General features: G+C 37.6%; 4 protein-coding genes across 7 annotated transcripts; all 4 read right to left on the bottom strand.

The window, feature by feature from the left end:
• Positions 1-816: 816 nt before the first annotated feature.
• Positions 817-5928, bottom strand: LOC121523969 (gastrula zinc finger protein XlCGF52.1-like). The gene is made up of 2 exons (XM_041809082.1): positions 5794-5928; positions 817-2439 (listed from the first exon to the last, which is right to left on the bottom strand). Exons 1-2 carry the CDS (start codon positions 5816-5818, stop codon positions 1283-1285), a joined length of 1182 nt encoding a protein of 393 aa, XP_041665016.1. The 5' UTR covers positions 5819-5928; the 3' UTR covers positions 817-1282.
• A 1212-nt stretch (positions 5929-7140) lies between these two features.
• On the bottom strand, positions 7141-11538 carry LOC121523965 (gastrula zinc finger protein XlCGF57.1-like). The gene is made up of 2 exons (XM_041809078.1): positions 11419-11538; positions 7141-9957 (listed from the first exon to the last, which is right to left on the bottom strand). Exons 1-2 carry the CDS (start codon positions 11441-11443, stop codon positions 8333-8335), a joined length of 1650 nt encoding a protein of 549 aa, XP_041665012.1. The 5' UTR covers positions 11444-11538; the 3' UTR covers positions 7141-8332.
• A 486-nt stretch (positions 11539-12024) lies between these two features.
• On the bottom strand, positions 12025-16454 carry LOC121523967 (oocyte zinc finger protein XlCOF6.1-like). Its single transcript, XM_041809080.1, has 2 exons — positions 16317-16454; positions 12025-14811 (listed from the first exon to the last, which is right to left on the bottom strand). The coding sequence occupies exons 1-2, from the start codon at positions 16339-16341 to the stop codon at positions 13511-13513; spliced, it is 1326 nt and encodes a 441-aa protein (XP_041665014.1). The 5' UTR covers positions 16342-16454; the 3' UTR covers positions 12025-13510.
• Positions 16455-17039: 585 nt separating this feature from the next.
• Positions 17040-23212, bottom strand: LOC121523964 (oocyte zinc finger protein XlCOF6-like). 4 transcript variants are annotated; one of them, XM_041809073.1, is made up of 3 exons: positions 23079-23212; positions 19774-21865; positions 17040-17343 (listed from the first exon to the last, which is right to left on the bottom strand). In XM_041809073.1, exons 1-3 carry the CDS (start codon positions 23101-23103, stop codon positions 17307-17309), a joined length of 2154 nt encoding a protein of 717 aa, XP_041665007.1. In that variant the 5' UTR covers positions 23104-23212; the 3' UTR covers positions 17040-17306. The 4 variants fall into 4 exon arrangements, with proteins under 4 accessions (XP_041665007.1, XP_041665009.1, XP_041665011.1 ...); XM_041809075.1 differs by having other exon boundaries at positions 17040-20027; positions 21467-21865; XM_041809077.1 differs by having other exon boundaries at positions 17040-20027; positions 21565-21865.
• Between the last annotated feature and the right edge of the window lie 149 nt (positions 23213-23361).

Genomic DNA, 23361 nt, shown 5'->3' with positions numbered 1-23361 from the left:
AAACAAAAAAACTTCGAATGAAAGCCAAGCAGGGTTTCATGTGTTTTGCACTGAGGGGAGTATCCTGTCTAGCCACTCTGCTCAGATCAGCGGAGGGCTGCAGTGATTTCTGTCCCTCCGGGACTTTGTCCCATCTCCACACAGGATCTCTGGAGCTCAGTCAGAGTGACCATCAGGTTCCTGGTTACCTCTCTTATGAAGAACCTTCTACACTGATTGCTCATGATGGCTGGGACACCAGCTCTTGGAAGAGAAATTGTCCAAGACATTAAGATTACATGAAATGCATTTTTAACAACAGTTGTTACACAAAAAGGGGAGACCGTGGCTGTTAAAAGATATCTGAATTCAAAAAGATACAACACAAGGAATCCATTAGTTTGGTAAAGTTTTGGAAAACATGTCTATTTGACACTGTAGCCTCTGGTATCTTTGCTGTGTCCGAGTTGTGAGCAAAAAATAAATCTATGTCTTCTCTGATTCAGTTCTAACATCAGTACAGTTATATTATTATAATTACAACTTATGAAAGACATTAAGAACATATAACATGATTTTTTTAAAACAGAAAATGCAGAGCTTGATTTATAAATGACAGCTGAATATAAAGGATTACATTTTAATCTTTTTCTATTTCTTTCATCATATTCTGACTCACTGTTTCTAAAAGTCTAGCAGTATATGTTACAAAGAAGGAATTCATTATTTTTACATTTCCATTTGACACTATAGCATCCGGTATTTTTGCAGTGTCTGAGCAGAAGTTGGTCTAGTAATATGAAGAATGAAAGACAAAGGGAAGGTGTTGTGGTTTTCAGGTGCTTTTTATCTCTAAAGATTTTAACAATCATTGTAAACAGAACAAATAACAGAATAACGATCTAAAACATTCTGACATGGGTTATTTCTCTTTGGTTTTGTGATTCTTCAAGACACAATTCTAACTTAATGTAATACCACACCCAGAGTGGTCTCTCAGTAGTGTTTTATATAATCACTGAAAGAAATTCACATTTTTTAAGAGGTGCACAATGCTGATGTCAGTCTCAGGTTCACGAAAGCCTTTGGTATTGATTTCAGTGTCGCGATGAAAATGTCTTTGGATTTGCACTTCTGGCTGTTTTTGATCCTGTATGATGAGCCACAATTCATCACACTAAGAACAGCTGAAGAGTTTCTCTTTCATGAGAATTCTCACATTCTATCAGATAACCTTACAAAATATTTCATCAAACTCAAGACAACATAACTTTTTTCCTTCAAGTCAGATTACATCTCTCAGTTAATGTTTTGTCACAGAAGTAGCAGCAAAAGAATCTATGTGTGTGAGTTTCATATGTCTAGCCACACTTCCCTTTTGTGTAAATCTCATACCACACTCTAAGCAGCAGAATGGCTTTTCTCTGGTGTGAACTACCCTGTGTGCTTCTAAAGTTTTTCGTTCAAGAAATCTTTTGCCACACTCAGAGCAGACAAAAGCTTTAACTCCTGTGTGAATTCTCATGTGAGCTGTCAAAGTTCCATTATGTGTAAATCTCTGACCACACTCAGAGCAGCTAAAGGGTTTCTCTTCTAGATGAACTGCTTTGTGTTTGATCAAACGTGACAGATTGTAAAATGCTTTGCCACACTCAGAGCATCCAAAACGTTTCTCTCCTGTGTGAATTCTCAAGTGAGCTTTAAGATTGTGCTTATTTGTAAATCTTTTTCCACACTCAGAGCAGTGGAAGGGCTTCTCTCCTGTGTGACTTCTGGTATGGTTTTTAAGGGTGCTTTTGAGTTTAAATTTCTTCCCACACTCAGAACAGCTGAAGGGCTTTTCTCCTGTGTGAATTTGCATATGTTGTTTCAGGGACCATTTGTATTTTAATCTCTTTCCACACTCAGAACAGCTGAAGGGTGTCTCTCCAGTGTGACTTTTCATATGGTGTGTAAGTTTGCTTTTGTCTGTAAATGTTTTACCACACTCAGAGCAGATAAGCAATTTCTTCTCAGTCTTTGCTCTCTCTTTGGGGATTTTTCCCACTGAGCTTGACCCTGACTGGTGTTCTGTTGCCTTCCTCCAAGCAGTGCCGTCATCAGTCCCAGGATTAGTTGAGTGTTCAGTCTTGACCTCAGTCTCTGGTTGTAAATTTCTCTCTGGATCAAAGTACCTGGTGGCCTCATGTTTTATGTGATGAAGCTGTGAGGACTGAGGTTTCTCCTCATCATCTTCACTCTTCACAGGGACAGGAACAGAAGTGAAGTTGATAATATCATCTCCCTTTGGCCCTTGAAGCTGCTCTCTCCCCTGACTGCTCGTTTTTTCCTGTGGCTCCTCTTTAATGTGTAGAGGCTTGCTTTTTTCTTGGTTCAAACTGGAGCTCCTCTCCTGCGTCTCAGAGGAGATCTCTTCTGTACTCCGCTGGATAATAATTTGCTGGACTGCCACAAGAAAAACTAGAACACAGAAACACACAATTAGGAAAACCGATTTTATATTTAAGAAAAAAAGGTGTTGAATAGTGAATATTGACATTAATAATTTTACAAGGCCCATTTAGCCAAATACAAAAATGTTCAAAACTGCCACAGATGGAAAAGAAGACGCTGATAGAAATATGACAACAAGTAAAGGGTGTCTATGGATCCTCTGATGAACCATGACTGTCAGTGAAGTATCAAACACTTTAGAAACAACAGGTGATACCACTGTTTTTGTAGGTGCAAAACCTGTGACTGGAGACTGGTAGGATGATAGCCTGACACATGTTTGCATACAATTTATGAATAGAAAAGCTCAATATATCATGAGCCAAATACAATATATTAAATGCAGCAATATTTAACTATTTTATGCTTACAACTTTGTAGCAACAGTTCAAATGTTATTAAAGACTCAAGGTCTGCATTATTGCCTTTTCATACTTACCACAAAAAGTAAAGAAATTTGTGTTTAGTGGCTTATTTAATTATTGTAACAATGTTTCTTGACAATACATCTTACACTATTGGAAATCCTGTTTATTTCCCTTTAAAATGCTGCCACTATCATAGGGAACATACATTAGTGGGATGAGCAGTAGAGCTGAGTATCTGGGTTACACACCCATGAAAAATTTGCCAAATCTTTCTGCCAATGCCAAACAGTGTATTCTGACATTGACTCTTGGACGGTGTTGTTTGGTGAATTGGATGACTGAAATCTGGAACAAGACACTTAACAATGTACTCATGTTTTAACCTAACAGGAGCCTCAGAAGCGTGTGGACGAACCATACACAGCCACAACAGCCTGGAACCTCCTCATGCTGGTCACCAGCCTGGTCACAATGGCTGTGGTGTGGCATCCCATTCTTCAAAGAGTATTTTCCACAGGTCAGTCAATGTTGATGTGTTTGTGTTGGTCACTCTGGCTCCAGCAGCACGCCCAAGCTGATCCAACAAGGGCTCAGTGGGGTCGAGGTCAGGACCGCTGACCGGCCATTCCATCCTCTCCACTCCCAAATTCTGGAGGTAGTCTCTGATAAACCCCACACTGTAGGGGTGAGCACTGTCAGAATTTCATCTCACTAGTCTCTGCACTGAAATTGCCAATCAGGCAACTAACTGTCAGCGGCTGGGAGTACCAGAAGCTCAAATCAAGAGTCAAAGGCATCAGCAAAATATACTGCGTTGCAGAGAAGACTGGCATCTTTTCATGGGCGCAATGCACATACTCAGCACAGCTGCAAATTCAAACTGCTATCAAATGTAGCTAAAATGTAACTTACATACACTTCAATAGGGATAAGTTCAATGCACAGGGTAAACGTATTAACCCTCAGGTATCACTTGGGACATTTTTGTCCATTTGGGAAATTTTTTCCTCTTTCTCTGTTCACCATTTTAGAAGTGTTAGTGCATATGATCTAAGCTTTTGCAACAAAGTTTCTTTCTAGTTTTTTTAAATTCAAATTTCAAATGCTCTGATAGGTCAGGGGAACACTGTGAAACAAATTCCCTTTAGAGCCATTAAGGACAAAAATGTCCACTTCCAAAAAACTGCTCTAAAACCATAACAGATTAATATTTTTTCTGCTTTTGTTGCATAAATCTCTTCAACAACTTAAGCCGTGCTCAAAACTACCAAACATTCCATCATTTTAAAATCATCCACACATACAAACACTATCTTGAAATAGCCTACTAAGCTCAATAACACAAGCACAAAAACTAATGAAATGACAGACTTTTCATGCATAGGCCTATAATGGGGAGATGGATGATTTTTGTGATGAACAGTAAAAATGACAAATTTGACTATTTTTCTTAAATATGAAACCATAACATTACAGAATGCATGATAATATCATGCAATGGCTCTGAGATAAAAAAAATGTGGTTTGAATGGGAGCCAATGGGACGTTTTTGTTCACATGTAACTCGAAAGGGTAGTAAAATATCCGATGCTACACAAAAACTAATAATGCATCAAAGTCAATATTTTGGCTAGGGGTGCGCCTACTGACCGGCGCCGATTTCCTTAATTTTAAGGGATTGCTGATCGGCCGATACTTACAAATGGAACTGATCTTATCCACCCATCTTATCTACCTCTACCTACTAAAATGTGAAAAATAAAAGACTAAAGGAACTGATATAATTTAGTAGTTTGGACAGCAATGCTCTAAACTTCTCATTTATATTTAGGGGAACTACCTCATGTGCAGTTAAAAAAAAAACAAGTTTGTATTGTTTCACGGGTATTGTTCAATGTTTTTCAATAAAATAGGATTGGAACATTGAAGGTGTATGCTGTCAGTAAAAAAAAAAAAAGGGTATCAGCCAAAAGCGGAATTGACAGGTCAGGCTTTTCAAAGATGTGATCGGCCAGAAAATTGCAATCGGTGCACCCCTAATTTTGGCTAATCACTGACATATCCAGGACGGATTTAACAACCCCCCAACATTAGTTATCTTGAAAATAATTACTTTTGTGTGTTTTTTTGTTTTGTTTTTTTTTTAGAAAAAAAAAGCTCATCCTGTGATAAAACTGGCATTTAAAGTTTTTGGAAGTGGACGTTTTTATCCTTAATGGCTCGAAAGGGTAGTAAATTTTAAATTGGATGCTAGACAAAAACTAAAAATGCATCAAAGTCAATATTTTGGCTAATCACTGATATATCCAAACTGGATTTAGAAATGATGCCCAAGCCATACAACATCTGGTTTAAGGAAGATATCAATTTTTTTTCCACGTTTTTTCATTAAAAAACAACATTGAATTTAAGTAATTAAACTGACATTAAAAGGGTTAAAATCCTCAAAATGATTGAATGTTTGGTAGTTTTGAGCAAAGCTGAAGTTGTTTAAGAGATTTATGAAAAAAAAGCAGAAAAATATTAATCTGTTAAGTTTTTAAGGCAGATTTTTGGAAGTGGACGTTTTTGTCCTTAACGGCTTTAAAGGGTAGTAAATTAAAGTGATGCCTGAGGGTTAAAGCTAGACCTGAACGTGAAACATCTCCAGAATTCCTCCATGTCTGACGTCATCACCCACAACAAAGAGGGCTAGCTAGTTAGCTGCCGTGGTCATGGCATACACGAACAAATAAGGTCCAGCTACCGTCATTAATATCACTAAAAATAAGAAATCACATTAGACAAGTAACTGTTGTTATAAAATGGTTGTCGAATTCGGAGAAGAAAGTAATATTCTTATCAGAAGTTAGTTAATGCTAAAAATGTGCTACACGTGGATGTGAACGTTAGCTTCAGGATTAGCTCTCTGAAACATAATAAATAAGTTTGGAGAAGAAGAAAGAAAACAAACCTGAGAGTCCCTGAAACCCGGACATTTCACAAACATCCAAGAGTCAAAAAGGAAGAAAAAAGTCAAATCTGAACACCTTTTATGATATCCCTACACTCTCAGGACGCTGGATGTTCTAAACACGCTAACCGAGCTTGGCGCGATATAGCCTTGAATACCCGGAAACAAAATGACCACTTCCTGTGCAAGCTTCTACTCTTTAGAATAAGGGTGGAGTTTCAAATGTCCAACATTGAAGATGATAATATATGCTCATTCTGAAAAAAATGACACTGAATCTATAAACCACTTGTTCTTCTTATGTAATATAATAAGTTTTGGATAGATATCCATAGATGGATCAAACAAAAAATCCCATCCTTTCAATCTATCACAGAAGAAAATGTTGTATTTGGTATTGTACTAAAAAAAAAAAAAAAAAAGATGAACTCTCTATAAATGTAATTCTATGTCTGGCTAATTTTTCATACACAATTTTTAAATCTTTTTTGAATTAATTCCTGTTATACCTATAGTCTTTGCATGTCATGAAGTCTAAAATTGTACTCAAACTGTTGGACAGTCTGAAAGACTTTTCCACTGACTGAGAGAATTGATTTACAACCACCCTTCTCTCAAAATATTCATGAATTTATTTATGATGTGTAAATTGTATATCCCTTTACTCTTATACAAAGCTCTTCCCTCTTGTATTATAGATGTATTTGACTTATTTTATCTTATTTTTGTCAATATGAACCTTGAAACTTCACATTTGTTTTACACAAGTGTTCCCGCAGCATCCGTCCCGAGTGAATAACTGTTGACTCTCGTACTGATGATTTTCTTGGTTTATATGAACTTGACAAAATCAAATTGTAGTTGCAGTAGTTACAAAAGCACAAAAAGTTGTTAGCAACCACTTCAATATACCACAGGTGGACTCTCTGATTAAGCAAATCTCAGCAAATTTTGAGACAAATGGGTGGCACCTGAGCTAAATTTCAAGTGTTGTTGTAAATGTTCAGATATGTTCAGATACTTATTTTCCATAAGTTTGCAACAATGTCTTAAATTTTGTTTCAATTTTGTCATTACAGGGTACTGAGTGTAGCTTGAGAAAAAAATAAACTGTAGCATCAGGCTGCAACATAAACTGAAAAAGGTGAAGGTGTTTGAATACTTCCTGAATGCACTGTATGTAACATAAAAGTAAAACTAATAGAAACTTAAAAATACATGTTTATTTCCAAAGAAAAGTAAATATCTTATAGCAAAAACAGCACTCAACAATTATTTCAGACATCATGACTCTAAAGATAAAAAATTCTACGTCTCATCTGAAGTTATCAAAGACATTAACACATAACATGCATTTTTAACAACAGAAAAGGGAGAGCATGATTTAGAAATGACATCTGAATATAAAGGATTGAAATGTTATCTTTTTCTATTTGTTTCATCATATTCGCACTCACAGTTTCTAAAAGTCTAGCAGTTTACGTTACAAAAGAAGGAATTCATTATTTTGATGTAGATGTGGAACACATTTCTATTTGACACTATAGGATCTGGTATTGTTGCAGTGTCTGAGCAGAAGTTGGTCTAATAATGTGAAGACTGAAGGACCAAGGGGAGGTTTTGTCATTTGCAGGTGCTTTTTATCGCAAAAGATTTCAACAAACATTATTAGTCAAAAAATAGTATAACACATTCTGAAATCATCAGCATTAAAATGAAATATTTTATCTCAGCACGTTTTTTTGTGTTTGGTTTTGTGCTTCTTCTAGACAAAATTTCAAATTAATGTATTGTAGTGTATACAAGAAAACAGAGATCATTATGTAGACGGTTGCGCTCAGGAACTTTACCTCTAGCCATAGAGACTGGCAGGTTTAATGCCATTCCAGAGGGAGACAGTGTGTTTGTTATGTAACTCTGGTAAAACTGAGAACGAGATTCATTTTCATCCAATTTATGATGACTTAAGGGATTTAATTTTCAGGAAAATGTCCTTGATTAATTCTGACTTTTTCTGGTTTGATGACTATGAAAAAATTGAGTTCTGTTTCAGAAAAGGAACTTTTGCTACAGCAGATTTTATCTACAAAGCCTGGGAGAAAAGGCAGAATGTATTGTTTACTACTGAGCTGGGAGAAGATCAGGCAACTTTCGTAATTGTTATGAATTTATCTTTTTGTAAAACACTGGAATTGTATTTCTAATGTCTTACAAACCCATGATGGTTGGACACTTTTTGTGCATGACACGCAAATAAAGTACAATCATCATCACACTCAGAGTGGTCTCTCAGTAGTATGACATAAAATCACATTTTTTAGAGGGTAGACAACATTGTCAGTCTAAGATTCAGAAAAGACTTCAGTATTGGTCTCAGTTTCTCAATGTAAATGTCTTTGGATCTGGGCTTCTTTGTCACAGTCAAAGCAGCTCAGCTGATTCTGAAACTATGAATTTTCACATTTAGTCAAATCTAATCTCGTTCAATTTTTGATCATACTCAAAAAGCCATCAACTGGGTGAATTCTTTTGTGTAAAGTTAATCTTTGTTTGATGGTAAATCTCTGACTACCACAGAACAGCTGAGGGGTGTTTTTTTGGCATGAACAACCCTGTGTCTGTTCAAATCAGAACAATGGTTGAATCGTTTGCAACACTCAGAGCAGCCAAAAGGTTTTTCTCCTGTGTGAAGCCTCATGTGTTCTGTCAAACTAAATTTTCGTGTAAATCTCCGACCACACTCAGAGCAGCTAAAAGGTTTTTCTCTGGTATGAACAGAGCTGTGTCTAGTCAGAAGTGATTTTTGGGGAAAACTTTTTCCACACTCAGAGCAGCTAAAGGGTTTCTCTCCTGTGTGAATTCTCATATGTTCTTTAAGGGACCATTTGTATTTAAATCTTTTTTGACATTCAGAGCAGCTGAAAGGTGTCTCTCCAGTGTGCATTCTTTTATGTTTTTTAAGTTTACTTTTGTATGTAAATCTTTTGCCACACTCAGAGCAGCTGAAGGGTTTCTCTCCTGTGTGAATTCTCTTATGAACTGTAAAGGAAGATTCACTCCTAAATATTTTTCCACAATCAGTGCAGCTAAAGTTTTTCTCTCCTTTGTGAATTCTACCATGAACTGTAAGGGAAGATTCACCACTACATTTCTTTCTACACTCAGATTTGCTGATGGGTTTCTCTCTTGTATGAATTCTCATATGGGTTGTAAGGGACCATTTATATCTAAATCTCTTTCCACACTCAGAGCAGCTAAAGGGCGTCTCTCCTGTGTGAATTAGCATATGTTTTCTAAGTTTACTTTCGTGTGTAAATGTTTTACAACACTCAGAACAGTTGAAGGGTTTGTTTCCTGTGTGCATTCTCATATGAACTGTAAGGGAAGTTTCATATCTAAATCTCCGACCACACTCAGAGCAGCTAATTGGTTTCTCTCCTGAGTGAATTCTCATATGGGATTTAAGGGACTGTTTTTGTTTAAATCTTTTGCCACACTCAGTGCAGCTGAAGGGTTTCTCTCCTGTGTGAATTCTCATATGTTGTACAAGGGAAGATTTGTATTTAAAACTCTTTCCACACTCAGAGCAGCTGAAGGGTGTCTCTCCAGTGTGAATTCTCATATGTTTTATAAGTTTGCTTTTGTGTGTAAATCTTTTACAACACTCAGAGCAAATATGCAATTTCTTCTCAGTCTCTGCTCTCTCTTTGGGGATTCTTCCCACTGAGATTGAACATGACTGGTTTTCTGTTGCCTCCCTCCAGTCAGTGCTGTCATCAGTCCCAGGATCTGATGAGTATTCAGTCTTGACCTCAGTCTCTGGTTGTAAATCTCTCTCTGGATCATAGGACCTGGCAGCCTCTACTCTACTACAGTGCTCTCCATCAGCTCCTGTTTCCATCTGTTCAGTTTGGCTTTGATAAAGATGTGAGTATTGAGGTTTCTCCTCCTCTTCTTCACTCTTCACAGGGACAGGAACAAAAGTGAACTTGATAATATCATCCTCCTCTGGCCCTTGAAGGTGCTCTCCCTCCTGACTGCTCCATTCTTCCTCTGGTTCCTCTTTAATTTGCAGAGGCTTGCTTATTTCTTGGTTCAAACTGGAGCTCCTCTCCTGCTGCTCAGAGGAGATCTCTTCTGTACTCACTGACAGCTGCTGGACCTCTGCAGGAAAGAAAAAAAAACAGAAACACACCATAAGGAAAACTGTTTGTATATTTTAACAAAAACAAAAATAAAACTTTGATTAGTGAATATTGAATGAATAAGGGAAACTGATTTTATATTTAAGAAAACAAGATGTTGAATAGTGAATATTGACATTTATATTTTCTCAAGGCCCATTTTGCCAAGCCAAAATGACGACAGATGGAAAATTAGACAGAATAGAAATGGAGGCATGTGACAATAAGTAAAGAGTGTCTATGGATGCTCTGATGAACCATGACTGTAAGCAAGAAGTTTAGAAACAACAGGTGATACCACTGCTTTTGTACGTGCTAAACCTGTGACTGGAGACTGGTAGGACCAGAGCATGACCCACATTTGAATACAATATATGAGTAAAAACAGTTTTATACATCCTGAGCCAAATACAGTACAATAAATGCAGCAGTATTTGAGCGGAGTTTGAAGTCTGGGGAGTGTAAAATTGCCTGATCTGATACCTTGATACCTTCACTCTTGCTCTCCAGAGGTTGTTGCTGATGTCACTAACAGTTGTTTTGGGGTCTTTCCTTACTACTCTCACAATGTTTTGTCAGCAACTGCTGTTGTTTCCTTCATCTGCCAGTTCAATGTCTGTTACTGAGTACAGCAGCGGTTTCTTTCTTCTTCAGGACATTCAAAATGGTTGTACTGGCTATGGCCAATGTTTGTGCAATGGCTCAGATTTATTTTCCATCTTTTCTCAACTTTACAATTGCTTGTTTTCACCCATAGACAGCCCTCTGGTTTTCATATTTCTTATACCTCTAAATATAAATGCAGTCTGCACTAAACACACACACATATATTTTAGCCCAATGGCTACTAACATGTGACCTGATGTCTCAAAATCAATGCTGGATCATAGTAAAACACAGGTCGATACAGACACACCTCTTTAAATAAGATGTGTGTAGTCCATACATTTTATACTAATATCTTAAAATAGCATTTCAGCTCAATAGCTCCAAGAGCATGTACACTATGACTGAAAACCATCACTGGGATCAATCCATTTTATTGTATAGTAATACTCTCAGCTTTATTTTGAAAAACGGAAATTGGTACACTCTACGGAATCTCCTTCTGGGCCGTTTCCGGGTATCTACCGTAACGACCGGCTTGACCGCAGTCTTTATTCACACACACACACACGGGGCTAGCCACTTAGCATCAGAGGTTATGAGGCACACGAACAAATAAGGTCCAGCTACCGTCATAAATATCACTCAAAAAAGGAATCACGTTAGAAGAGTAATCTAGTAGTCTTCAAATGGTTTCTAATTCAGGGAGCAGATTCATATTCTTAACAGAACTTAGCGAAGGCTGGAAATGTGCTACATGTAGATGTGAACGTTAGCTACAGAATCAGCTCTCTGAAACAGTAAACATTTTTAGAGAATAAGAAAGAAAACAAACCTGAAAGTCCCTGAAACCCGGACATTTTGCAAATATCCAAGAGTCAAAGGAGGAAGGGAAAAGTCCAATCTGAACACTTTTCTAGGACATCTCTTCAGGACTCTGGATGTTCTAAACGAGCTAACTCAGCTCGGCGGGCTGAGACCTCCAGGACCCGGAAACATAATGGCAACTTCCTGCACACTGTTCAAGTCTTCAGAATAAAGGTAGAGTTTCAAATATCCTTTCCTAAATACATACTTAACACATCATTTTCGGATCGGCCCATATTTACAATAGAAACATCATATATTTTATAGCATGTGATCATTATGCTGGCACTGAAACCGAGGATCTTACTTACACACGATTTTATTTGCGGATGTTTTATCATTATTTCATGGCAAAAATGCTTCTAATTTTCAGCACATTAGGGCTTCAAGAGAGGCTGTGTTTATGCGCTAAATGTTTATGGTATCACATGATCATTGATACAAGGCATTACCCAAAGAAAGATAAGATACATTGTTTTTGTCTTAAATACTCATACATTAATAGATAAAACACAACAGCGCTCATCTCTCAATTTCAGTTTCAATTTCAATGGGCTTTATTGGTATGAACAGATCAGTTACTGCCAAAACAGTGTAAAAATAGTTATGCATTAAATATTTACACATAATATACATTTGCATATTAAATAATTCCACACATAATCAATGTATAATGAAGTAAGTCTGATTGTTAGATAAAACAACAATGCTAAAAAAGAATATAAATAAAAATAAAGAAAAAATAAAAAGTAAAAATACATAAAATTCAGTGTTTGTTGGGAAGAGAGTGATTGGTTGTCCCTCAGGCTATGGCGGGATTAAATGTATTTGGCAGCGTCTACACAGACGATTCTGTGTTGTCCTAACATGTATGTCATTTTATCTTCAACCTGTAGAGAATCAAGAAACCCTCTAATTCTGGTTAACAGTTTGATACTTACAGATATAGGGCACCAGACTGCATTTTGTATGAAATTTAGAAAAAAAAAACTTTTCTTTTCATGTTTTTTTTTTTTGTTTGTTTGTTTGTTTGTTTGTTTGTTTTTGCTGCTGTGATGTGGTATCTTCATGCTTCCCTTTAGAAATGTCTGTAAATTTGTTCACAGTGATTTTGATTATTTCAAGTGGATGCATTGGATTGTTATATTCTATAAACTATAACAAACAGAGGACCAGACCCTGTTTTTATGAGCTTTAAGAGAAAGAATCACTGCTGTTAAATCCAGTTCTGAAGTATCAGCATTCTATATGGAAGAGGATTAGTACAGAATCTGAATTTTAAGGCAATGTCAAAATGTTTTCTATCGGTGTTTATATTTTGGCTCACAGTTTCTAAAGGTGTATCATGTCAATGTTATAACACAAGGAATTTATTAGTTTAGAACATATTTTGAAAATATGTCTATTTGACACTGTAGGCTCTGGTATTTTCTGCAGTGTGTGGGTTCTGAGCAGAAGTAGGTCTGGTGATGTGAAGTCTAAAGGACAAAAATGAGGTTTTGGGATTTGGATGTGCATTCTATCTCAAAAGATTTGAACAAACAGTGGTTTTCAGAAACAGTAAAAAGCATTACATTTTAAAGATTTTGTCTGAGCACGATTTCTTTCTGTTTTGTGCTATGCATCTTCAAGAGACAATTCCAACTTAATGTATTACCACACTCAGAGTGGTCTCTCAGTAGTATTATATAAGATTACTAAGATAAATTCACAATTTTTAGAGGGTACACAACACTGGTGTCAGTCTCAGGTTCAGAAAGTCACATGTAAAGTCAGATTCAGAAAATTTTTTGTCACACACATAAAAGCCAAATAATCTCTCTCTCTCTCTGGGTTCTCTATAGCCTGGTCAGACTTACTTTTTAGTTAAATATTTTACCACACTCAGGGCAACTGAAGGGTTTGTCTCCATATGGTCTGTCAGGTTACCTTTAAACTGGATGAGTTATTATATGAGCAGCTGAATACTTTCTCTTTTCTTTGAGTTGCCAGATGAGCTCTCAGACCACACTTTAAATTCAATATTTTGTCATACTCAAAGCAGCTCAGTTGGGTCGCCATTATGAATTTTCACATTTAGTCAAATTGGGTAAACTTCTGACCATACTCAAATAGCCCAATGGTTTATCACCTGTGTGAAGTCTCATGTGTAAAGTAACACTTCTTTTACTGGTAAATCTTTGAACACACACAGAGCAGCTGAAAGGCTTTTCTCTAGCATGAACCACTCTGTGTCTAGTCAAATCGGAACAGTGATTAAATCGTTTGCCACACTCAGAGCAGCCAAAAGGTTTTTCTCCTGTGTGAATTCTCATGTGTTCTGTCAAACTTCCCTTTTGCGTAAATTTCTGGCCACACTCAGAGCAGTTAAAGGGTTTTTCTCTGGTATGAACTGCCCTGTGTCTGTTCAGAGGTGTTTGATGGTTGAATCTTTTTCCACACTCAGAGCAGCCATAAGGTTTCTCTCCTGTGTGAATTCTCATGTGACCTGTAAGCTGAGAGTCCTGTGCAAATCTCTGACCACACTCAGAGCAGCTAAAAGGTTTCTCCCCTGTGTGAATTCTCATATGTCTTGTGAGGTAACGTGGGAATTTAAATCTCTTCCCACACACAGAGCAGCTGAAGGATTTTTGTCCTGTGTGAGTTTTCATGTGACTTGTAAGGGAAGATTCATATTTAAATCTCTTTCCACACTCAGGGCAGCTAAAGGGTTTCTCTTCTGTGTGACTTCTCATATGGTCTGTAAGGGAAGATTTGTATTTAAATCTTTTTCCACACTCAGAGCAGCTGAAGGGTGTCTCTCCTGTGTGAATTCTCATATGTTTTATAAGTTTGCTTTTGTGTGTAAATCTTTTACAACACTCAGAGCAAATATGCAATTTCTTCTCAGTCTCTGCTCTCTCTTTGGGGATTGTTCCCACTGAGATTGAACATGACTGGTTTTCTGTTGCCTCCCTCCAGTCAGTGCTGTCATCAGTCCCAGGATCTGATGAGTATTCAGTCTTGACCTCAGTCTCTGGTTGTAAATCTCTCTCTGAATCATAGGACCTGGCGACCTCTACTCTACTACAGTGCTCTCCATCAGCTCCTGTTTCCATCTGTTCAGTTTGGCTTTGATAAAGCTGTGAGTATTGAGGTTTCTCCTCCTCTTCTTCACTCTTCACAGGGACAGGAACAAAAGTGAACTTGATAATATCATCCTCCTCTGGCCCTTGAAGGTGCTTTCCCCCCTGAATGCTCCATTCTTCCTCTGGTTCCTCTTTAATTTGCAGAGGCTTGCTTATTTCTTGGTTCAAATTGGGGTTCCTCTCCTGCTTCTCAGTGGAGATCTCTTCTGAATTCACTGACGGCTGCTGGACCTCTGCAGGAAAGAAAAAACAGAAACACACAATAAGGGAAATGGATTGTATATTTTAACAAAAACAAAAATAAAACTTTGATTAGAGAATATTGAATGAATGAATGAAAGAAGTTTATTTCGGTTCACTTGCACAAATAAAGCAATTTACAGGATCAAGGTGAAATTTCTAAATTTCCAAGCTAACTGAAAGGGTGTAGGCAGGATGTAAAGCTTATTAAAGCCTACCCATCTTATTTTACAAAAAACATAACCATCACAGAAATAAGTGCATAGCAAGAACAATGCGGATGCATTGTTGTTTACATTCATTAGTATATTCATTAATCAATATATGCATAATAACATATTCATTTTAACTTACATTTTCCATGGTGTATTTCAAAATCAACCAACTTTTATACAGTCTTTTTAGCCTTACCAATGTACTGCATGTTTTTATAATTTCAGAAGAAGAATTCCACAAATTTACCCCTCTAACTGACAAACAATGAGATTTGACATTTGTGCGTATCTTTGGTTTTTGAAAAATAAATGTTCCTCTCAGATTGTATTGACTGTCTCTCATTATAAACAACTTCTGGATACTTTCTGGTAACTGTCGTTTTAGCTTTATACATTGTTTGTATTGTATTGAAAATTTTTGTATATTTAGTTGCAAAAATAGAGGATTGGTTGATTCCCGATAAGGTTTTTAGGTTTTTTTTAAGGCTGTTTTAAAACACAGGTGCAGCATCCTTTAATTTCAGAAATGATTTAAATAAATCACTCTGCTTTTAAAAAGTTCATGCTTCCTCAGGTTTATGGGAAATGTAAGGGTATTTCATTGATATTTACTGTATCTATCAACCAATCTATTAGTGGTGTAACATATTTGTGTTCATCACAGACTTTCACAGTGGTTCAGCTGTAAAACGGTGGATTGCTCCCTCCAGGTGGAGAGTGTGTGACTGCCCCAAGTATAGGAGGTTAAATATCTCTGGGTCTTTTTCATGAGTGAGGGTAGAATGGATGGTCAGACTGACATGTGGATTGGTGCAGCGATGGCAGCACTGCAGACATTGTACCAGACCATTGTGGTGAAGAGGGAGCTGAAAGCTTTCAATGTACGGGCTGATCTCTGTTCCCACCCTCACCTATAGAAATACAGAAATTCATATAATATTCTATTCTGATTTAATCTGGTAGTGAACTATGAACAACTTCAAACCCTCAGCTAACGACTACTAGCCAGGTAGCATGCCGAGGTTGTGGCCTGTACGAACAAATAAGGTCCAGCACCCGTCATATATACTTGAATAGTTGCACTCATAATAAGAAATCCTACGGAATGAATAGTCATCATATAGTCAGAAAAGACCCGTGAAGCTCAGAAAACAAAGTAATATTATCTGAAGTTAGCTAAGGCTATAAATGTAGTAAGTGCCTCTGTTAACGTCAGCTCAAGGCTCAGCTCCCTGAAACTTTGACATTAAACAAGTTTAGATAAAAAGAAAGAAAAAACAAACCTGAAAGATCCTGAAACCCAGACATTTTATAAACATCCAAGAGTCAAAGACGGATGAGAGAAGTCGTCTGGAAGCAATGTTCTCGGATTTCTCCGTTCCTAAATGCCGCTGGATCATCCAGATAGCTAACTGTACTCAGCAGGGGCTGCCTTCCATGACCCGGAAACAAAATATGCGACTTCCTCTCTGATCCTCACGCCTTCACAATAAAAGCAGAGCTTCAAATATCCTGCCCACAATATAGCACTAAATACGTGGTTTAAATCAGACCAGCCTATATTAAAAAAATAAACATAAGATATTTCATAGGTCATAATATAATAAGACCTCAAAATTAACGTTAGAAAAATGCTTCTAATTTCTTTAGGTCATTTTCTCAGGTCTTTAAATGCATGCATGGTTATATTTTTTTATATTTTTTTTTTCTAAAAATAAAAAGCAATTCCTTTAAAAAATAAAATGTACAATTACTGAATTTTAACACATTCTTTCACCCACACCATAAAGCACTTTGCTAATGGATTTTGTTAAATAATAAAATCAAGTGTAGTGTTTTCAGTGACTGTCACTATGAATGCTCATGGAGAAATTGGGTTGATTTCCTGTTTATACAAGAAATTAAAGAAATGATTGGTTGTTATCATCCACTCTCCTTAAGTCTGACAGGAAAATCTTTAATACATTTTAACAGACCTGCACAAACAAAACATTTGGTCTTAATGTGAATATTTATTACAAACCAATGATAAAAAATAATAGGTGATCACATATGCAATGGTTATTTAATGTTTGCAATTATTATACCAGTGAATTGTGAATAACCTGAATGAAAAGAACAACAAATAGGAATTTAAGATGACTAAATCCTTAAGAATGAATGACAGTGAGATAATAAGAGATTGTGCTATGACAGGGTTTAAGCTTGCGCTAGGAATTACTTCTGATAGATAAAGGATGGTGGCTGTCATCGTGGATAGTTGATCTCCAGGTTTAATGTACAGGGTTGATGAGACAGTTCTTCTTGAATCTGATGCACGACAAAACAACGTATTAAAATATTTTTGATGGCTAATTTACTGTCATCCAATTTAAGGAGAACAACAAAAGATTATGAGCAATTTTATCAAATTTAAAGAAAACAATAGCAGTCAGAAATGATAAGGCAGGGGTAAAACTTCAGATGAAAATAATTTCTGCTCACAGATTAAACCAAAAATGGCTTTCTGTAACATGTAAGTAAAAGTATCAGCAATTTACCATTCATATCTTATTTAGAAGAAAAAGAAAACAGTCTCATAGCAAAAAAAACATTCACAATTCTGTTTAATCTGAGTTTTAGTTCTAAGATCACCACAGTTACTAATTTGTATTACTACAGTGGCAAGAAAAGTATGTGAACCCTTTGAAATGATCTCGTTTTCTGCATTAATTGGTCATCAAATGTCATCTGATCTGCAATCGAAGTCACAAGTATAGACTAACAAAATGTGCTTAACCTAATAACACACAAATTATTATATATTTCTTGTCTTATTAAATACAGCCATTAAACATTCACAGTGTTGCAGGACAAATGTAAGTGAACACTTAGGCTAAAGGCTCCAAACAGAGCTAATTGGAGTCAGGAGTTAGCCCTTCTGAAGCCCAATCAATTAAAGGAGATTTGAGCCAAGCATAGAGCTATTTTGACTTATAAAAAAACTCAAATGTTTTCAGTTTGAGCTTCATAAGACGCATCTGCTGATGTGAACCATGCCTCGCAAGGAAAAGGGATCTCAGAAGATCTTCAATCATGAATTGTTCAATTGCGTAAGACTGGAAGGGGTTAAGAAGTTATCTCAGACTTTAGGTATTCAACTGTCCACAGTCAGACAAACTGTCCACAATTAGAGATGGTAAAGTGCTGTGGCTCCTCTCCCTAGAAGTGGTCAGCCAGCCAGGTTGACTCGGGCCCAACACAGAATGTTCAGAGATGTAAAAAAAAAAAAAAAAAAAACACCCTAGAGTAACAGCTAAAGGCTTAAAGAAATCATTGGAACAAATCAACATCTCTGTTCAGAAGTCTACCACGCGTATAAAATTGAATAGGCACCGTGTCCATGGCAGGACACCACAGAGGAAATCGCTACTTTGTAAAAAAAATAAAAATAAAATAAAAAAAATTAAAATTCACTGCATGCCTGAAGTTTACCAAGGAGGATGTTGACATCCAATAACACTACTGGGAAAATTTTCTGTGGACTGTGGTTCTGAACACGCAGCCCTACACTATGGTGTACCAACATAAGAACACCACCCAAACAGTGAAGTACCGTGGAGGGAGCATCATGATCTGGGGCTGCTTTGCTGCCTTGGAGCCTGGGCCTGGGCCATCATTGAGGGGAAAATGAATCCCCAAGTTTAAAGTATCCGACAGGACAATGTCAGGATGGCTGTCCCCTAGCTGAAGCTCTGAATAAGTGTGATGCAGCAGGACAATGACCTAAACATTGAAGTAAGTCTACTACAGCATGGCTTAAAAAATAAAAATAAAAAAAATCCAACTTTTGGGGTGGCCCAGTCAGAGTCCAGAGCTGAATCCAATAGAGATGCTGTGGAATGACCTGAAGAGAGCTGTTCACACCAGACAGCCTAAGAATATGGATGAGCTGAAGCAGTTCTGTAAAGAAGAGTGGTAACAAAAATCATCCTGAACATTGTGCAGGTCTGATCAGCAGATACCAGAAACACTTGGTTGATGTTATTTCTGCCAAAGGAGGTGAAATCCAATGTTCACATGCTTTTTCCAGCAACACTGTGAATGTTTAATGGTTGTGTTCAATGAAGACTTAAAATAGTATAATTATTTGGCATATGCAGAAAACTAGATCATTTCAAAGGGTTCACGTATTTTTTTCTTGCCCCTGTGTATAACTCAAAGCTACTGAAGATGCTAACACTCATTTTTGTGCAACATCAGCTGTTGCATACTCTGGCTAAAAACTGAGACATTTCTCCTTAAAGGATGCCAGAATTAAATTTGACTTTCTAAACCTTTTGTCCATATGATCTTCGTCTTTCATTATCACAGTTTCAAAAGTCAAATCATGTTTTTGTTAAAATGTGAAGAAAGTACTTGTTCAGCATATTTGTGGAAAATGTGCTAATATGATAGAGTAGGCTGTGGGGTTTTCAATGTCCCTGAATTCTGAGTGGATGTTGGTTTGGTCTGGTTTATGTTTGAAAAGAAAGTTTGTTTTTCCTCAGAAGATCTGAGCAGACATTGTTTGTCAAAAAATGAAATAAATAAAAAACTGAAATCATCAGCATTTAAAATGAAATGTTTCATCTGAACATGGTTTCTCTCTGTGTAAGGTTTTGTGCATCTTCAAGAGATATTTCCAGCTGAATGTATTATCACACTAAGAGTGGTCTCTCAGCAGTACCACATTTGAAGTCAATGAAAGAAATTCACTACTTTGCAGAGGGTAGAAGATATGGATGTTCTCTGGTCTCCTTCCAATAACAAGTGTCTTCAGTCTCAGGTTCAGAGAAGTCTTCGGTCTTGATCTCAGTCTCTGATTGTAAATGTCTCTCTGGATCTGAGCTCCTGGCTGCTGCTGGTCCTGCACTGCGCTCTCCAATAGTTCTTGTTTCATTGTCTTTATTCTCCTCAATTTGGTTCTGAAGAGGCTCTGAAACTTGATGGTCAACACACTTGTGAAGTCTTAACTGTTGAGGCGAAGCAAACCATTGGTCACAAACATTGCAGTTGATGGTTATTGCATCTCTGGTATGTGTCATATAAAGTGTCAGCTGAGGATTTTTTTGAAAGCTGTCAGCACAGTAAGAGCTGCTGAATGGTTTCTCTCCAGAGTGATGGGTCATATGAGCTGTCAGATTAGACCTGAACTGAAATCTTTTCTCACAAACAGGGCAGCAGAAGGGTTTCACATTGGTGTGAATTTTCATGTGTTGTATCAGATTATCCTCCTGACTAAATGTCTTATTACACTCAAGGCAGCAGAAATTTGATCCTTTGGTGTGATCAAACATTTCTGGGGCCAGATCACCTCCTTCAGGAAACGTCTGATCACTCCCAGAGCAGCCAAAAAGGTTATCTCCTGTGTGAGTTCTCATATGTCTGGTCATACTCGCTTTCTGGTTAAATTTTTTACCACACTCTGGACAGTTGAAGGGTTTTTCCCCTGTGTGAATTCGCATATGTTTTGTCAGGTTACCTTTCAGACTAAATATTTTACCACATTCAGAGCAGCTGAAGACTTTCTCCTTTCTGTGAATTTCCAAATGAGCTTTCAGATCACAGTGAGAGCTAAAAGTCTTGTCACATTCGTTGCAGCCGAAATGTGCCTCTCCTTCATGAATTTTCATGTGATGAGTCATACTTCCTTTTTGGGTAAATTTCTGACCACACTCAGAGCAGCTGAAAGGTTTTACTCCTGTGTGAATTCTCATGTGATTAGTTATACTTCCTTTTTGTGTAAACCCCTTACCACACTCAGGGCAGCTGAAGGGTTTCTCTCTGGTATGAACTACCCTGTGTCTGGTCAAATTTATTTGTCTGTCAAATCTTTTGCCACATTCAGAGCAGACAAATGGTTTTTCACCTGTGTGGATTCTCAGATGAACTTTAAGCTCATCTTTTCGGTTAAATCTTTTATCACATGCAGGACAGCAGAAGTGTTTCTCTCCTGTATGAATTCTCATGTGTAAATTCAAACTTGCGTTTTGGGTAAACCGTTTACCACACTCTGGGCAGGTGAATGGTTTTTCTTTAGTATGAACAACCATGTGTCTCTTCAGCCAAACTTTACGAGTGAATCCTTTACCACACTCAGTGCACCTGGCACAAATTCCTTTGTGAATTCTCATATGCTCTGTAAGCTGCCGTCTGTATTTAAATCGTTTGCAGCACTCTGAGCATGAAAATATTCTTCCGCTGGTATGAACTACCATGTGTCTTTTCAGCCATATCTTGCGTTTAAATAGTTTACCACACTCAGAGCATCTGAAGGATCTGTTTCTTTTGTGATTTGTCATCTGATCATTAAGGTGGCATTTGTGTTCAAATCTTTGACCAGAATCAGAGCAGCTACGTGTTTTCTGTTCAGTTTTTCTCTTGTCTAAAATGTTTTCCACTGAGTTTAAACCTGTCTGGTGTTCTGTTGCCTCCCTCCAATCAGTGCTGTCATCAGTCTCAGGATCAGAGGAGTCATCAGTCTTGACCTCAGTGTCTTGATCATAGTACCTGGCTGCCTCTGCTTCACCACAGTCCTCTCCATCAGCTCCCGCTTCCATCTGTTCAGTCTGTCTTTGATAAAGCTGTGAGGACTGAGGATTCTCTTCATCATCTTCACTCTTCACGGGAACAAAAGTGAACTTGATAATATTATCCCCCTCAGGCTCTTGAAGCTGCTCTCCCACCTGACTGCTCCACAGTTCCTCTGGTTCTTCTTTAATCTTTTGGTTCAAACTGGAGCTCCACCCCTGTTGCTCAGAGGAAACCTCTTCTTTACTCGTTGACAGCTGCTGGACCACCTCAGGGCAAGCTAAAACATAGAGGCACACACAAAGGGAAACAGATTTTATTTGATGAAAACTTGGCATTAGCTTTTCCAAACCCCCTTCCTACCTCTTACATCTAATAACTCTGAATAATATGAAAAAGCAGACATAACAAAATACACGAAGAAACTTTTGTAGTGATAGCAGTGGTGCACTGAAACCCCCTGGCTTTTCTTGCCTCTCTTCAGCATCTTTGCACTGTTTTTACAAAAGCCTCTGGATGTAAAGGATAAGGTGTTGAAAACAATATTGATATTGACACTGTCTAAAGACTGTGCACAGTTATGTGGACATAGAGAACAGATACAACTCTGTATTAAGGCACTCTGTTCAAGCTCCACATCAACACCTTATCCTGTGTTAACAGAGACCAGTCTAGAGTCCTTTACTGATGCACAGGAGCGGGGATTTTACGCAAGTAACCACTGCACCGAATTTGAGTGTGGTGGCCCCTCAGTCCAGCCCCAGTCAGCTCTTTATAAAGTTCTTGAAGCTGCTTTGTCTGACAATCCTCTGAATGCTGAGCTCATCCCTGTTGCTTTTGCACCTTTTCTTACAACACTTTTCTCTTCAGTTAATGAATATGCTTTGATACAGCCTCTGAGGACAGCCTCCCCTTTCAACAGTGACCTTCTGTGGCTTACCCTTCTCTTGAAAGGTGTCAATGATTGTCAATATTATGCTCAACACCAAACACAGAGCGTACGGACAGCAGCTGCTGGAGACCAGCACAACTTGAACTAAAAACAACCATGTCATCTCCATTCATCAAATGGTGTATTGATGTCACCAGTAATGATTCCAGTATAATAACAGGATTTCAAATGCTTGGAAAGATCACCAGTTTACAAATCAAACGGAACTGGGGGCAGAATTCCTTCATGTGTGACACCGTCACTCACTCCTAACGGGGCTAGCCAGTTAGCAGCAGAAGTTATGGCATACACGAACAAATAAGGTCCAGCTACCGCTATAAACCAGGTTTTACTCAAAATAAGGAATCCTGTTGGACAAGTAATCATCAGATAGTCGTCAAATAATCATCAAATGCTTTTGGATTTCGGGGGACGAAGTAATAAATCAGAGGGTAGCTAAGGCTAAAAACATGCTAAACATGAATGTTAACGTTAGCTAAAGGCTCAGCTCTCTGAAATATTTACAGTAAACAAGTTCAAAAGGAGAAGAAAGAAAACAAACCTGAAAGATCCTGAGCCCCGGACATTTTACAAACATCCAAGAGTCAGATGATGAAGAGAAAATGCAAATCTGAACACTTTTCTAGGACATTTCTTCCTCTCAGGACGCTAGATGTTCCAAACACGCTAACAGAGCTTAGCTGACTAACGTCTTCGTGACCCGGAAACAAAAATACCACTTCCTGTACGCTCTTCTAGTCTTCAGAATAGAAAGATAAAATAGCTTGAGATCAACATGCTGGCACTAAAACCAGAAATTTCCCTTACTGGCGATTTCTGGCGAT

The sequence above is a fragment of the Cheilinus undulatus genome, linkage group 16 (assembly GCF_018320785.1).
Source record: "Cheilinus undulatus linkage group 16, ASM1832078v1, whole genome shotgun sequence".
In the NCBI taxonomy this organism is placed as follows: domain Eukaryota; kingdom Metazoa; phylum Chordata; class Actinopteri; order Labriformes; family Labridae; genus Cheilinus; species Cheilinus undulatus.
Note: the sequence above shows the minus strand (reverse complement) of the source record. Positions and strands in the feature narration are given on the sequence as shown.